Source organism: Scyliorhinus torazame, chromosome 14, assembly GCF_047496885.1.
Source record: "Scyliorhinus torazame isolate Kashiwa2021f chromosome 14, sScyTor2.1, whole genome shotgun sequence".
Taxonomy (NCBI): Eukaryota; Metazoa; Chordata; class Chondrichthyes; order Carcharhiniformes; family Scyliorhinidae; genus Scyliorhinus; species Scyliorhinus torazame.
In genome coordinates this window covers 13,358,366-13,373,896 of record NC_092720.1, presented here as the reverse complement: position 1 = coordinate 13,373,896, position 15,531 = coordinate 13,358,366, and the positions used below count along the sequence as shown (strand labels likewise).

The window sequence follows — 15,531 nt, the reverse complement described above, 5'->3', positions numbered from 1 at the left end:
CCACTTCGGCGTGGGAGTGGAGAATCCCGCCCTCTGAATTCTCCCTCTGTGTACCCGAACAAGCGCCGGAGTGTGGTGACTAGGGGCTTTTCACAGTAACTTCATTGCAGTGTTGGTGTAAGGCTACTTGTGACAATAAAGATTATTATTATTCTTTAACAGTGTCCCCTATTTTTAGTTCTAGAGGAAGCATCTTCCAGGAATTCACCCAATGAGGTCCCCTCGGGATCTCATGTGTTCCAATAAGAAGGCTTCTCATTCCCCGAAACACAGAGTAGAATTTCTGTTCCCACCAACAGCGGGACACGTGGGCAGGCGGGTGATTTAACGGGAGGCCAAAAATCAACATGCCGACACTGGGAAATTAGTTTGGAATGTTCCCTCGACTTTCACACGCAGTTAAAGGTCGATTGAGCATCTCATCAATGGTCACTAAAAGGCCAACATGCTGGAATCTTGTCCCCCACACCAAATTTAGCCCCGCACACCGTCAAGGGGAATTTAGGACATTCTGCTTCACCACCGTACATCAGTGGCACTCACCTGGTTTCACCACCCACCCCAGGTGAGGCTCCACAAAATAGTTGATCCGGGATAGACCCCTCGACTTGTCACCGTACAACTGGGATACCCCCAAATTGTTACAATCCCAGATCTCTCTTCCCCCCCACCCCTCCCCGGTCTTTATTCAATCCCCTCCGTTGCTGGATTTTAATCTACAAAGGATCCCTTTTCTCCAACCCAATAGTTTTGTTTTGAAAAGAGTCAATTTAACCCGGGCTTCCTGGAGTGAAAGCTGGAGCGAGTTTATTAATTACTAACGGCAAGAAAATAGTACAGCGCCTGCAAAAACATTGGTACAGATTAGAAAGGAGAACTGAGTTCAAGGTAAGGAAATGTATGAAAAAGGGATGTGGAACCATCCTTGACTTGTGAGGAGTAAACGATTGCGTGATGTGGCCGCTGCAATTCGAGATTCCAGTGACGCTGACTTCAGTAGGTGAGTAGTCAGTTTTGCGATTCTAGTGTTCAATAGTTCGGCATAGAAACTTCCCAGATCTCTCTTAGTTACGTCCTTGCAGACTTGGCTGACTTCCACAGTCAAAGAGATAGAGATATTTCTGCAAAAAGGTATTTGCAGGGGTGTTTATTGGCTTTTATTTCTATGTCAAAGCTTCCAACAATTGCCCATACAGAGCACACACACACACACACACACACACACACACACACACACAGCCAGACAACCAGGGGCAGTTTTCAACGGGCTTTTAGCCCATTCTTTGGATATTCCACGTGGAAAGGCAAATCCACAAACATCCACCTGAGCATAATACAGAGAATCTCTTGATAAGATAGCCATTGTCTCCACCGGAGATGGCAATTAGCTTATGGATGCTTTTAGAAGTACCTTGTCTGGTAACAGGGGTGGTCCCATTGTCTCTTCGAGGATCACTGCAACAACCCAGGCAATGATTTCTGTGTCCACTTAAAAGAAACTCAGGTCTTATTTAAAGTCCAATATTTCTGGATTCAATTCGATGTGTTTCAATTCATTATTATGACGCAGGTGGACCTGTTCCTGGATGTTCAGGTCAGTGGGGGCTGCCTTCCCCTTCCTTTTCATACCTTAGTCAGCTGCCTGTCACCCATGTTGGATGAGACTGAATCAACACTTCCTGCCCACTCCACCACGAGATTTGATGTGCGCCTCATAGCTGCATGTCTCACAGCGCCAGAGACCCGGGTTCAATTCTCTCCCCCAGTGGGGGCTGGGCCATTGGATATACTCAGGGTTGAGTTAGCCAGTTTTCTTTGACCGACAAGGAAGTCAAGGGTTTGGGGGGCCATAAACAGGGCGGCCATGATCTTATTCAATGGCAGAGCAGGCTCTGAGCCCCAAATGGCCTACTCCTGCTCCACTGTCTTATCATCTTATTGTTGAGATGCGGGTGAAGTCGGGCAATGTTACCGAGGTAGATATTAGTGGTCTCAGTGATTAGTGCACTGCTGTCTCACAGCGCCAGAGACCCGGGTTCAATTCCGACCTTGGGGAACTGTCTGTGTGGAGTTTGCATGTTCTCCCCGTGTCTTCGTGGGTTTCCTCCCACAGTCCAAAGATGTGCAGGTTCAGTGCATTGGCCGTGCTAAAATTGCCCCTTAGTGTTCAGGGATGTGAAGGTTGGGTGGGGTTACAGGATTGCGGAGATAGGGCAGGAGTGTGGGTTGAGCTAGAGTGCTCTTTCAAAGAACAAAGAACAAAGAAACATACAGCACAGGAACAGGCCCTTCGGCCCTCCAAGCCCGCGCCGACCATGCTGCCCGTCAAAACTAAAATCTTCCACACTTCCTGGGTCCGTATCCCTCTATTCCCATCCTATTCATGTATTTGTCAAGATGCTCCTTAAATGTCACTATCGTCCCTGCTTCCACCACCTCCTCCGGCAGCGAGTTCCAGGCACCCACTACCCTCTGTGTAAAAAACTTGCCTCGTACATCTCCTCAAAACCTTGCCCCTCGCAACTTAAACCTATGCCCCCTAGTAATTGACCCCTCTATCCTGGGAAAAAGTATCTGACTATCCACCCTGTCTATGCCCCTCATAGTTTTGTAGACCTCTATCAGGTCACCCCTCAACCTCCGTTGTTCCAGTGAGAACAAACCGGGTATATTCAAACTCTCCTCATAGCTAATGCCCTCCATACCAGGCAACATCCTGGCAAATCTCTTTTGCACCCTCTCTAAAGCCTCCACATCCTTCTGGTAGTGTGGCGACCAGAATTGAACACTATACTCCAAGTGTGGCCGAACTAAGGTTCTATACAGCTGCAACATGACTTGCCAATTCTTATACTCAATGCCCCGGCCAATGAAGGCAAGCATGCTGTATGCCTTCTTGACTACCTTCTCCACCTGTGTTGCCCCTTTCAGTGACCTGTGGACCTGTACACCTAGATCTCTCTGACTTTCAATACTCTTGAGGGTTCTACCATTCACTGTATATTCCCTACCCGCATGAGACCTTCCAAAATGTTTACCTCACATTTGTCCGGATTAAACTCCATCTGCCATCTCTCCGCCCAAGTCTCCAAACGATCTAAATCCTGCTGTATCCTCTGACAGTCCTCATCGCTATCCGCAATTCCACCAACTTTTGTGCCGTCTGCAAACTTACTAATCAGACCAGTTGCATTTTCCTCCAAATCATTTATATATACTACGAGCAGCAAAGGTCCCAGCACTGATCCCTGCGGAACACCACCAGTCACAGCCCTCCAATTAGAAAAGCACCCTTCCATTGCTACTCTCTGCCTTCTATGACCTAGCCAGTTCTGTATCCACCTTGCCAGCTCACCCCTGATCCCATGTGACTTCACCTTTTGTACCAGTCTACCATGAGGGACCTTGTCAAAGGCCTTACTGAAGTCCATATAGACAACATCCACTGCCCTACCTGCATCAATCATCTTTGTGACCTCTTCGAAAAACTCTATCAAGTTAGTGAGACACAGCCTCCCCTTCACAAGACCGTGCTGCCTCTCACTAATACGTCCATTTGCTTCCAAATGGGAGTAGATCCTGTCTCGAAGAATTCTCTCCAGTAATTTCCCTACCACTGACGTAAGGCTCACCAGCCTGTAGTTCCCTGGATTATCCTTGCTACCCTTCTTAAACAGAGGAACAATATTGGCTATTCTCCAGTCCTCCGGGACATCACCTGAAGACAGTGAGGATCCAAAGATTTCTGTCAAGGCCTCAGCAATTTCCTCTCTAGCCTCCTTCAGTATTCTGGGGTAGATCCCATCCAGCCCTGGGGACTTATCTATTTGCCAATGACTTTTCGTGACCTCTTCTAGCCCTCCTGACTCCTTGCTTAAGTGCCTTCCTACTTTCCTTATATTCCACACAGGCTTTGTCTGTTCCCAGCCTTCTAGCCCTGACAAATGCCTCCTTTTTCTTTTTGATGAGGCCTACAATATGTCTCGTTATCCAATGTTCCCGAAATTTGCCGTATCTATCCTTCTTCCTCACAGGAACATGCCGGTCCTGAATTCCTTTCAACTGACGTTTGAAAGCCTCCCACATGTCAGATGTTGATTTACCCTCAAACATCCTCCCCCAATCTAGGTTCTTCAGTTCCAGCCTAATATTGTTATAATTAGCCTTCCCCCAATTTAGCACATTCACCCGAGGACCAATCTTATCCTTGTCCACCAGCACTTTAAAACTTACTGAATTGTGGTCACTGTTCCCAAAATGCTCCCCTACTGAAACTCCTACCACCTGGCTGGGCTCATTCCCTAATACCAGGTCCAGTACAGCCTAGTTGGACTGTCTACATATTGTTTTAAGAAGCGCTCCTGGATGCTCCTTACAAACTGTGCCTCGTCCAGGCCCCTAGCACTAAATGAGTCCCAGTCAATATTGGGGAAGTTGAAGTCTCCCATCACAACAACCCTGTTGTTTTTTCTCGTTTCCAAAATCTGTCTACCTATCTGCTCCTCTATCTCCCGCTGGCTGTTGGGAGGCCTGTAGTAAACCCCCAACATTGTGACTTCACCCTTCTTAATCCTGATCTTTACCCATATAGCCTTGCTGCCCTCTGAGGTGTCCTCCCGTAGCTGTGATATTCTCCCTGAGCAGTAGCGCAACTCCGCCACCCCTTTTACACCCCCTGCTATCCCGCCTGAAACATCTAAATCCTGGAACGTTTAGCTGCCAATCCTGCCCTTCCCTCGACCAGGTCTCTGTAATGGCAACAACATCATAGTTCCAAGTACTAATCCAGGCTCTAAGTTCATCTGCCTTACCCGTAATACTTCTTGCATTAAAACATTTGCACTTCAGGCCACCAGACCCGCTGTGTTCAGCAACTTCTCCCTGTCTGCTCTGCCTCAGAGCCATACTGGCCCTATTCCCTAGTTCTCCCTCAATGCTTTCACCTTCTGACCTATTGCTCCGGTACCCACCCCCTGCCATACTAGTTTAAACCCTCCCGTGTGACACTAGCAAACCTCGCGGCCAGGATATCTATGCCTCTCCAGTTTAGATGCAACCCGTCCTTCTTATATAGGTCACATCTTCCTCGGAAGAGCTCCCAGTGGTCCAGATAACGGAAACCCGCCCTCCTACACCAGCTGTTTAGCCACGTGTTTAGCTGCTCTATCTTCCTATTTCTAGCCTCACTGGCACATGGCACAGGGAGTAATCCTGAGATTACAACCCTAGAGGTCCTGTCTTTTACCTTTCTGCCTAGCTCCCTGAACTCCTGCTGCAGGACCTCATGCCCCTTCCTGCCTAAGTCATTAATACCAATATGTACAACGACCTCTGCCTGTTTGCCCTCCACCTTCAGAATGCCCGCTACCCGTTCGGAGATATCCTGGACCCTGGCACCAGGGAGGCAACATACCATCCTGGAGTCTCTTTCACGTCCACAGAAGCGCCTATCCATGCCCCTGACTATAGAGTCACCTATGACTATTGCTCTTCTGCTCTTTGACCCTCCCTGCTGAACATCAGAGCCATCCATGGTGCCACTGCTCTGGCAGCTGCTGTTGTCTCCTGATAGGCTATTCCCCCCGACAGTATCCAAAGGGGTATACCTGTTCGAGAGGGGGACAACCACAAGGGATTCCTGCACTGACTGCCTGCCCTTTCTGGTAGTCACCCATTTCTCTGCCTGCACCTTGGTTGTGACCACATTTATATAACTGCGATCTATGATGCTTTCCGCCACCTGCATGCTCCTAAGTGCATCCAACTGCTGCTCCAACCGAACCATGCGGTCTGTGAGGAGCTCTAGTTGGGTGCACTTTCTGAAGATGAAGCCATCCGGGACGCTGGAAGCCTCCCGGACCTGCCACATCTCACAGTCAGCGCACTGCACCCCTCTAATTGACATCTAATTAATTAGTAAAGTAAATTTAAAACTTTTTTTTAAAAAAGTTACTGTTAACTCTATGTTTCCTAGCACTAGATTTCTACTATAAATGTGAAAGCTAAATACAGTACTCCGATCTCTGTCTTAGATACCCCTCTAAATTATAATTAAGTAATTATGTTTAATGAGTTTAAGAATGCTTAATTTTTAAATTTTGTGTAGATTCCCAACCGGCCAATCAGGTCACAGCTTTACTGTGATGTCACTTCAGTTACCCCCCCCCCCCCCCCCCCCCCCACACACACACACAATTTGAAGAGGTAATAAAAATAAAAATGAATAAAAATCACTTACCTTCCCAGGTTCTCAGATGCTCTCTGGTTCTCTCCGTGCAGATTAAAAGTTATAGGCCAGAATAAAGAGAGAGAACAAAACAGTAGGGAAAAAGCACCTTCTCCCACTCTGCACCGAATTACCTCACTGCACCAAATGACCAAGTTCCAAATTCCCACGCTGGATGTGTCTCACTCCGGCTGTGTCTCCTTCACTTGCGCACAGCTTACTGAGTGCGCTTTCTGTCTGTCTTTTATACAGACCTCAGCTAACCAGGGTGACTGACACTACTCCTGTACTCAAATCCTCTCGCAATGAAGGACACCATACCATTTGCCTTTACCCCTGCTGTACCTGCATGCTTACCTTCAGCGACTGGTGTATGAGGATGCCCAGGTCTTGTTGCCCATTCCCCTCCCTCAATCTACAGCCACTCAGATAATAATCTGCTTCCTGTTTTAGGTGCCAAAATGGGTAACCTCACATTTATCCCCATTATACTGCATCTGCCGTGCATTTGCCCACTCAAAGAGTTTAACCAATGGTTTTTATTTTGTTTAACTTGTTTTGAAGGCTTACTCCTGACATCATCGAACAAATTGAGAAATTCAATGTTTCCGAGGCTTGTTTCTTACCTCCGCCGAGATCCATCAACCTAATATTACGTAAGTCACAAATAAGGTCCACAATTGGTCTTTGATTGAGAAATCCAGGTGGAGGGGTTAAGACCAAGGTCACTTTGAGATTAATCACCAGGAGCTGACCAGGAAAAATCCCACAGATACTGGAACAAAAACAGCCAATGCTGGGAATACGCTGGCGATCAGGCAGTACCTGCGGAGACAGGAACAGAGTTCACATTTCAGGCCAATGGCCTTGTTAGATCATTTCTGACAAAAGGTCATCAAAAGGTTAGGGGGATTTGCCATGCTAAATTTCCCTTAGTGTCCAAAGTTGTGAGGTGGGGTTACGGGGATAAGGTGGGGGAGTGGGCCTCGATAGACTTCCCTTTCGGAAGGTCGGTGCTGACTCGATGGGCCGAATGGTCTCCTTCTGCGCGATAGGGATTCTTTTTTTTAATAAACATTATTAAGGTATTTATGGTTTTATAACAGTAACAGAAGAAACAATGTACATACAATTATAAACATGGTGCAAAAGCCGTCTTTCTCCCTCTCAAGCCCCACCTTTTCTAAACCCGTACTCTAAATTAAACTAAACCCCAACTGCCCCCCCCCCCCACCCTTTTTCTCTGCTGACGATTAATTTTATGCGAAGAAGTCGACGAACGGTTGCCACCTCCGGGCGAACCCTGGCAGTGACCCTCTCAAGGCGAACTTGATTTTCTCCAGACAGAGAAAGCTCGCCATGTCCGATAGCCGGGTCTCCGACTTCGGGGGCTTTGAGTCCCTCCAAGCTAATAGTATCCATCTCCGGGCTACCAGGGAAGCAAAGGCCGGAACGTCTGCCTCTTTCTCCTCCTGGATTCCCGGGTCTTCCAACAACCCGTAAATCGCCACCTCTGGACTCGGGGCCATGACATCTGCAAACCTCTGCCAAAATCCCCTAAGCTTCGGGCATGCCCAGAACATGTGGCCCGTTAGGGATTCTATTCTATTCTATTCAAACCTTTTAATATTGGTCCAGGGCGCCAGGGTGGTTAACAAAATTATGTCGGGCCTAGTCAAGGTAAAGAGGAAAGACCTGTTTGCCCCAGCTGAGGGGTCAGGCGATTGGGAGAAGCATTAGAGGGGACAAGAGGAAATTCTTCCCACCCAGAGGGTGGTGTGCATCTGGGATTCCCTGCCTCAGTTAGCGGGTGAAGCTGGAACACTCAACTCATTTTAAATTTAGCCGTATCAGCAGCTGAAGTGTGGTAAACTGCTCGGGCTGGAGAATGGGATTAAAGTTAGCAGCTAGTTTTTTTTATCTGGCTGGCGCAGAAACGATGGGCCGAATGGCCTCTCCCTGAGCTGCAACATTTCCCAGGTTTCTATGTATCTCCTTCCTGCGGTTGAGATGAACACTTTTAGATCCACCTTGGGAGGCTTTCGTTTAACAACTCCCCCACAAAAGGTACCTCCGACACTGCAGCACTCCCTCAGTGTTGGCCTAGCTTATGCACTCAAGTCTGTGGACTTGGGGGGATTTTAACCTTGACTTTCTAACTCGGTGGCCTACCATCTGGGCCTGGCGCTCTTTAATAGATGATGAGCTTTCACGTGATCCTATTCTCTGGCACTTGCTCCATGAGAGCAGTGCTTCTGGAGTCAAACTTCTGACTTCATTTTTCTTGTTCCTGTCCTTGTGTAGAACTGACCTGGCTGGATATTGGTGTCTTTGCTGCATTGACGGCCATGACTGTGTTGTCTGTCGTCATCTACCTGGAGAACACTTATTACCTGCTGAAGAAAGTGAGATGTCCCTTTAAGATGAAGACTTTAGTGTGGATCAGCGCAGCGCCAACGGTGAGTTTACCTTTGCCGCAAAGTTAACTGAGGAAATGTAAGGAATCACGCTGAATTTGCAGAACACAACCAGGCCATTCGGCCCTATTGATCCAGGCTGCTGTTTGTGCTCCACACGATCGTCCTCCCAGCCCTCCGAACGTTCCATGGACAAGGACACCCAAGTCCCTTATGGATGCCCAGGCTTTGCCATCTTTACCCATTAAAATTTTAAAAAATTTTCCTTTGAAAGTGGGGAGCGTGACTCTTCCCCAGGTTGTATTCCATTTCCACAGTCTTGCTCACTGACGTAACCTGTCTATATCCTTTTGTGTCCTCCTCACAGCTTACCTTCCCACCTAACCTTGCATCACCAGCAAACCCATACACATTACACTCGGTCCCCAAATTTAAACCATGAATATAGATTGGAAATCATACAATCTATGCCATGCAGAAGAAGGCCATTCGCCCATCAAATCTGCATCGAACCTCTGAAAGATAACCTACCTAGACTCATGCCCCCACCCTAGCTTGTAACCCCACCTAATCTTTTGGACACTAAGGGACAATTCAGCATGGCCAATCCACCTAACCTGCACATCTTTGGATCGTGGGAGGAAACCGGAGCACCCGGAGAAAACCCACGCAGACACGGGGAGAATGTGCAGACTCCGCACAGACAGCGACCCAAGGCTGGAATTAAACTCGGGTCCCTGATGCTGTGAGGCTGCAGTGCTAACCACTGTGCCACTCTGCCACCCCAAATAGCTGAGGCCCAATGACTGATCCAAGCCATTCTCTGCTGGTGACAAGCTGCCAACATGAAAATGTCTGGTTTATTCCTGTTCTCTGTCTTCAATCCATCAACAAAATCCTCGATTCATGTTAATATATTTCCCCCAAACGCATGATTGTCGTTCTGTAGCTGACCAGGATCCAAAATGGATTCTGTGGGAACTGTGGCCAATCCATGGCTTACAAGGGAAATTAGAGATTGCATTAGATTCAAAGAGGAGGCGTACAAATGAGCTGGAAAAAGCAATAGGCCTGAGGATTGGGAGCAGTTTAAAATTCAGCAAAGGCAGAACAAGGAATTGATTGAGAAGCGGAAAATAAAATATGAAAGTAAGCAGTGGGGAACATAAAAACTGACTGTAAAATTCTATATATGTATGTAAAGAGAAAAGGATTGATAAAAACGAATGTAGGTCCCTTACAGTCAGAAACGGGGGAATTCATAAACGGGGAAAAAGGAAATGGCTGAGGAACTAAATCCGTACTTTGTTTCTGTCTTCACTAAGGAAGAAATGAATAATGAACCAAAATGCCTGAGAAACACAAGTTTCAGTGAGGAGCTGAAGGAAATTAATATTAGTAGTGAAATGGTTTTGGGGAAATTAATGGGATTGAAGGTGGATAAATCTCCAGGGTCTGATAATCTTCATCCCAGAGTATTTACGGAAGTGGCCCTAGAAATAGTAGAACCATTGGTGGTCATTTCCCAAAATTCTTTGGACTCTGGAATGGTTTCTACAGATTGGAGGGTCGCGAATGTAACCCCGCGATTCAAAAAAGGGAGGTCGGGAGAAAACAGTATTATAGGCCAGAGAGCCAAATGTTGGTATTGGGGAAGTTGCTGGAGTCCATTGCAAGGATTTTGTAACACAGCATTTGGAAAACAATGGTGTAATCAGACAAAGTCAGCATGGATTTACTAAAGGGAAATCATGCTTAACAAACTACCGGAGTTCTCTGGAGATGTAACTAGTAAAGTTGACCAGGGAGACCGGTGGATGTGGTTTACTTAAACTTTCAGAAGGCTTTCGACAAGGTCTCACACAGCAGATTACTATGTAAAGTTAAAGCTCATGCGATTACGTGTAGTGTCTTTAGATGGATAGAAAGCTGCTTAGAAGACAGGAACCTAAAGGAATGAATGAGTCTTTATCCGATTGAACAAAGAACAAAGAAATGTACAGCACAGGAACAGGCCCTTCGGCCCTCCAAGCCTGCGCCGACCATGCTGCCTGACTAAACTAAAATCTTCTACACTTCCGGGGTCCATATCCCTCTATTCCCATCCTATTCATGTATTTGTCAAGATGCCCCTTAAATGTCACTATCATCCCTGCTTCCACCACCTCCTCCGGCAGCGAGTTCCAGGCACCCACTACCCTCTGTGTAAAAAACTTGCCTCGTATATCTACTCTAAACCTTGCCCCTCTCACCTTAAACCTATGCCCTCTAGTAATTGACCCCTCTACCCTGGGAAAAAGTCTCTGACTATCCACCCTGTCTATGCCCCTCATAATTTTGTAGACCTCTATCAGGTCACCCCTCAACCTCCGTCGTTCCAGTGAGAACAAACCGGGTATATTCAAACTCTCCTCATAGCTAATGCCCTCCATACCAGGCAACATCCTGGTAAATCTCTTCTGCACCCTCTCTAAAGCCTCCACATCCTTCTGGTAGTGTGGCGACCAGAATTGAACACTATACTCCAAGTGTGGCCTAACTAAGGTTCTATACAGCTGCAACATGACTTGCCAATTCTTATACTCAATGCCCGGGCCAATGAAGGCAAGCATGCCGTATGCCTTCTTGACTACCTTCTCCACCTGTGTTGCCCCTTTCAGTGACCTGTGGACCTGTACACCTAGATCTCTCTGACTGTCAATACCCTTGAGGGTTCTATCATTCATTGAATATTCCCTACCTGCATTAGATCTTCCAAAATGCATTACCTCACATTTGTCCGGATTAAACTCCATCTACCATCTCTCCGCCCAAGTCTCCAAACGATCTAAATCCTGCTGTATCCTCTGACAGTCCTCATCGCTGTCCGCAATTCCACCAACCTTTGTGTCATCTGCAAACTTACTCATCAGACCAGTTACATGTTCCTCCAAATCATTTATATATACTACGAACAGCAAAGGTCCCAGCACTGATCCCCGCGGAACACCACTAGTCACAGTCCTCCAATCAGAAAAGCACCCTTCCATTGCTACTCTCTGCCTTCTATGACCGAGCCAGTTCTGTATCCACCTTGCCAGCTCACCCCTGATCCCGTGTGACTTCACCTTTTGTACTAGTCTACCATGAGGGACCTTGTCAAAGGCCTTACTGAAGTCCATATAGACAACATCCACTGACCTACCTGCATCAATCATCTTTGTGACCTCCTCGAAAAACTCTATCAAGTTAGTGAGACACGACCTCCCTTTCACAAAACCATGTTGCCTCTCACTAATGCGTCCATTTGCTTCCAAATGGCAGTAGATCCTGTCTCGAAGAATTCTCTCCAGTAATTTCCCTACCACTGACATAAGGCTCACCGGCCTGCAGTTCCCTGGATTATCCTTGCTACACTTCTTAAACAAAGGAACAACATTGGCTATTCTCTAGTCCTCCGGGACATCACCTGAAGACAGTGAGGATCCAAAGATTTCTGTCAAGGCCTCAGCAATTTCCTCTCTAGCCTCCTTCGGTAATCTGGGGTAAATCCCATCAGGCCCTGGGGACTTATCTACCTTAATATTTTTCAAAACGCCCAGCACCTCATCTTTTTGGATCTCAATGTGACCCAGGCTATCTACACACCCTTCTCCAGACTCAACATCTCCCAATTCCTTCTCTTTGGTGAGTACTGATGCAAAGTATTCATTTAGTACCTCACCCATTTCCTCTGGCTCCACACATAGATTCCCTTGCCTATCCTTCAGTGGGCCAACCCTTTCCCTGGCTACCCTCTTGCTTTTTATGTACGTGTAAAAAGCCTTAGGATTTTCCTTAACCCTATTTGCCAATGACAAATAGATTGGCAGGCAATGACTAATGGGGTACTACAGGGATCTGTGCTAGGAGCCCAACTGTTCACATTATATACTAAATATTTGGACGAGGGAACTAAACGTATTATCTCCAAATTTGTAGATGATACAAAGTTGGGGGGGAGGGTGAGCTGTGAGGAGGATGCAGAGATGCTTCAGTGAGATTTGAACAGGCTGAGTGAGTGGGCACATGCATGGCAGATGCAGTATAATGTGGATAAATGTGAGGATAAAGTGAGAGGATTTGAGTTAGGAATTGGGATATTTTACTACAATTGTACAGGGCATTGGTGAGGCCACACCTGGAGTATTGTGGGCAGTTTTGGTCTCCTTATCTGAGGAAGGATGTTCTTGCTATGGAGGGAGTGCAGCGAAGGTTCCCCAGGCTGATTCCTGGGATGGCGGGACGGTCGTATGAGGAGAGACTAAGTCGGTTAGGATTATATTCATTGGAGTTTAGGCGAGTGAGGGGGGGTCTCATAGAAACTTATTAAATTCTAACAGGATTAGTCAGTGTAGATTCAGAAAGAATGTTCCCGATGGTGGGAGGGTCCACAACTAGGCGTCATAGTTTGAGGATAAGGAGTAAACCTTTTAGGACTGAGATGAGGAGAAATTTCTTCATTCAGAGATTGGTGAATCTGTGGAATTCACTATCACAGAAAGTAGTTGAGGCCAAAATGTTGTGTAATTTCAAGAACGAATCAGACATAGCTCTTGGGGCTAAAGGAATCAAGGGATATGGGGAGAAGGCGGAATCAGGGTATTGAACTTGATGATCAGCCATGATCATAATGAATGACGAAGCAGGCGCGAAGGGCCGAATGGTCTCCTCCTGCTCCTATTTTCTATACTTCTATGTCCTTTCTTAAATAAGGAGACTGAAACTGTGCACGGTATCAAGATGTGGTCTCGCCAATGGCCGGTACAACTGTGGCAAAACATCCCTACTTTTATATTCCAGTCATTTCAATAATAAACCTCCACATTCCATTTGTCTTCCTAATCACTTGCTGTACCTGCAGAATCACTTTCCGTGATTCATGTACCAGGCCACCCAGATCCCTCTGTACTCAGTACTCTGCAATCTCTTCTATATTTAAATAATATACTATTTTTTTATTCTTTCAGCCAAAGGGGACAAGTTCATATTTTCCCACGGTTATACTTCATCTGCCAAATGTTTGCGCAGTGACTTAACCTGTTTATATCCCTTCACAGTCTCTTTGTGTACTCTTCACTCTATACTTTCCTATCAATCTTTTGAGCCATCAGCAAATTTAGCAACCATGCATTCAGTCCCTTCATCTAAGCCATTAATCTAAATTGTAAATAGTTGAGGTCCCAGCACTTATCTTTTTGTCACTCCACTCGTCACACTTAGTAGAGTGGCAAAGATGGCACATATATGCTTACTCTCTGCAACCTGTTAGCTAACCAATCCTTTATCCATGCAATATGTCACCCCCTACATCACAAGCCCTTATTTTGTGTAGTAACCTTTGATGTGACACCATGTCAAATGCCTTCTAGAAATTTACATACAGCACATCCACAGATTCTCCTTTAACCACGTTTCTTGTTATTTCCTCAAAAACCTCTAATAAATTAGTCACACACCACCTCTGCACAAAGGGGATACCTAGATACATGGAAGATAGGAGCAGGAGGAGGTCTTTTGGCCCTTCTAGCCTGCTCCGCCATTCATCACGATCATGGCTGATCACCAACTCAATAGCCTAATCCTGCTTTCTCCCCATAGCCTTTGATCCCATTCTCCCCAAGTGCTATATCCAGCTGCCTCTTGAATATATTCAAAGTTTTAGCATCAACTACTTCCTGTGGTAATGAATTCCACAGGCTCAACACTCTTTGGGTGAAGAAATGTCTCCTTATCTCTGTCCGAAATGGTTTACCCTGAATCCTCAGACTGTGACCCCTGGTTCTGGACACACCCATCATTGGTAACATCTTCCCTGCATCTACCCTGTCTAGTCCTGTTAGAATTTTATAAGTCTCTATGAGATCCCCCCTCATTCTTCTGAACTCCAGCGAGAACAATCCTAACCTAGACAATCTCTCCTCACATGACAGTCCCGCCATCCCTGGTGGTGGTGTGGTCAGCGTATCACTGGACTAATAATCCAGAGACCCAGTCTGATTATCTGGGTTCAAAGCCCATCACAGCTGCTGGTGGAACTTAAATCTGGAACTAAGATCTCAGGAATGATGACCATGAAATTATCGTCGATTTTTGTAAAAACCCATCTGGTTCACTAATGTCCCTTAGGGAAGGAAAACTGCCGTCCTTACCCGGTCTGGCCTACATGTCCAGACCCACAGCAACGTGGCTGACTCGTAGCTTCCCTCTGAAATAGACAAGCCACTCAGCTCCAGGGCAATAGGGATGGGTGACAAATGCTGACCTTGTCAGCGACACCCACAGCCATGTTTGTATTGTGATTTTCAAAGTGCCCAGCAATAACCTCGGAATAATAGATTTTGGTATTTTCCCGAGGACAGATGTTAAACTGACTGGCCTGTCCTTTCCTGCTGTCTGTCCCCATCCCACCTTGAACAGAGGAGTCACATTCGCCACTTTCCAATCAGATGAAGTTCATGCATAGCTTACAGAGAATGGAGATTGATTATTCTTCAATGTAAAACAGCACAGCCTTGTCCACCCAATGTCCATGCATTGTACACCCATTGTACACACACATCCACACATTCCTCCATAACATAAGAACATAAGAACTAGGAGCAGGAGTAGGCCATCTGGCCTCTCGAGCCTGCTCCACCATTCAATGAGATCATGGCTGATCTTTTGTGGACTCAGCTCCATTTTCCGGCCCGAACACCATAACCCTTAATCCCTTTATTCTTCAAAATACTATCTATCTTTATCGAAAAAACATTTAATGAGGGAGCCTCTACTGCTTCACTGGGCCAGGAATTCCATAGACTCACAACCCTTTGGGTGAAGAAGTTCCTCCTAAACTCAGTCCTAAATCTACTTCCCCTTATTTTG

At 46.4% G+C, this 15,531-nt stretch overlaps 2 protein-coding genes across 2 annotated transcripts in view; one reads left to right on the top strand and one right to left on the bottom strand.

The window, feature by feature from the left end:
* dynlt2b (dynein light chain Tctex-type 2B) overlaps positions 1-15,531 on the bottom strand; it is an 832,392-nt gene that overhangs the window by 544,664 nt on the left and 272,197 nt on the right. The window lies entirely within an intron of this gene.
* Positions 1-15,531, top strand: part of LOC140389524 (organic solute transporter subunit alpha-like) — a 69,421-nt gene that overhangs the window by 6,265 nt on the left and 47,625 nt on the right. The window contains exons 2-3 of the mRNA XM_072473704.1: positions 6,791-6,882; positions 8,531-8,685. Coding sequence (XP_072329805.1) covers positions 6,791-6,882; positions 8,531-8,685 — 247 coding nt within the window. The remainder of the gene's footprint in view (positions 1-6,790; positions 6,883-8,530; positions 8,686-15,531) is intronic.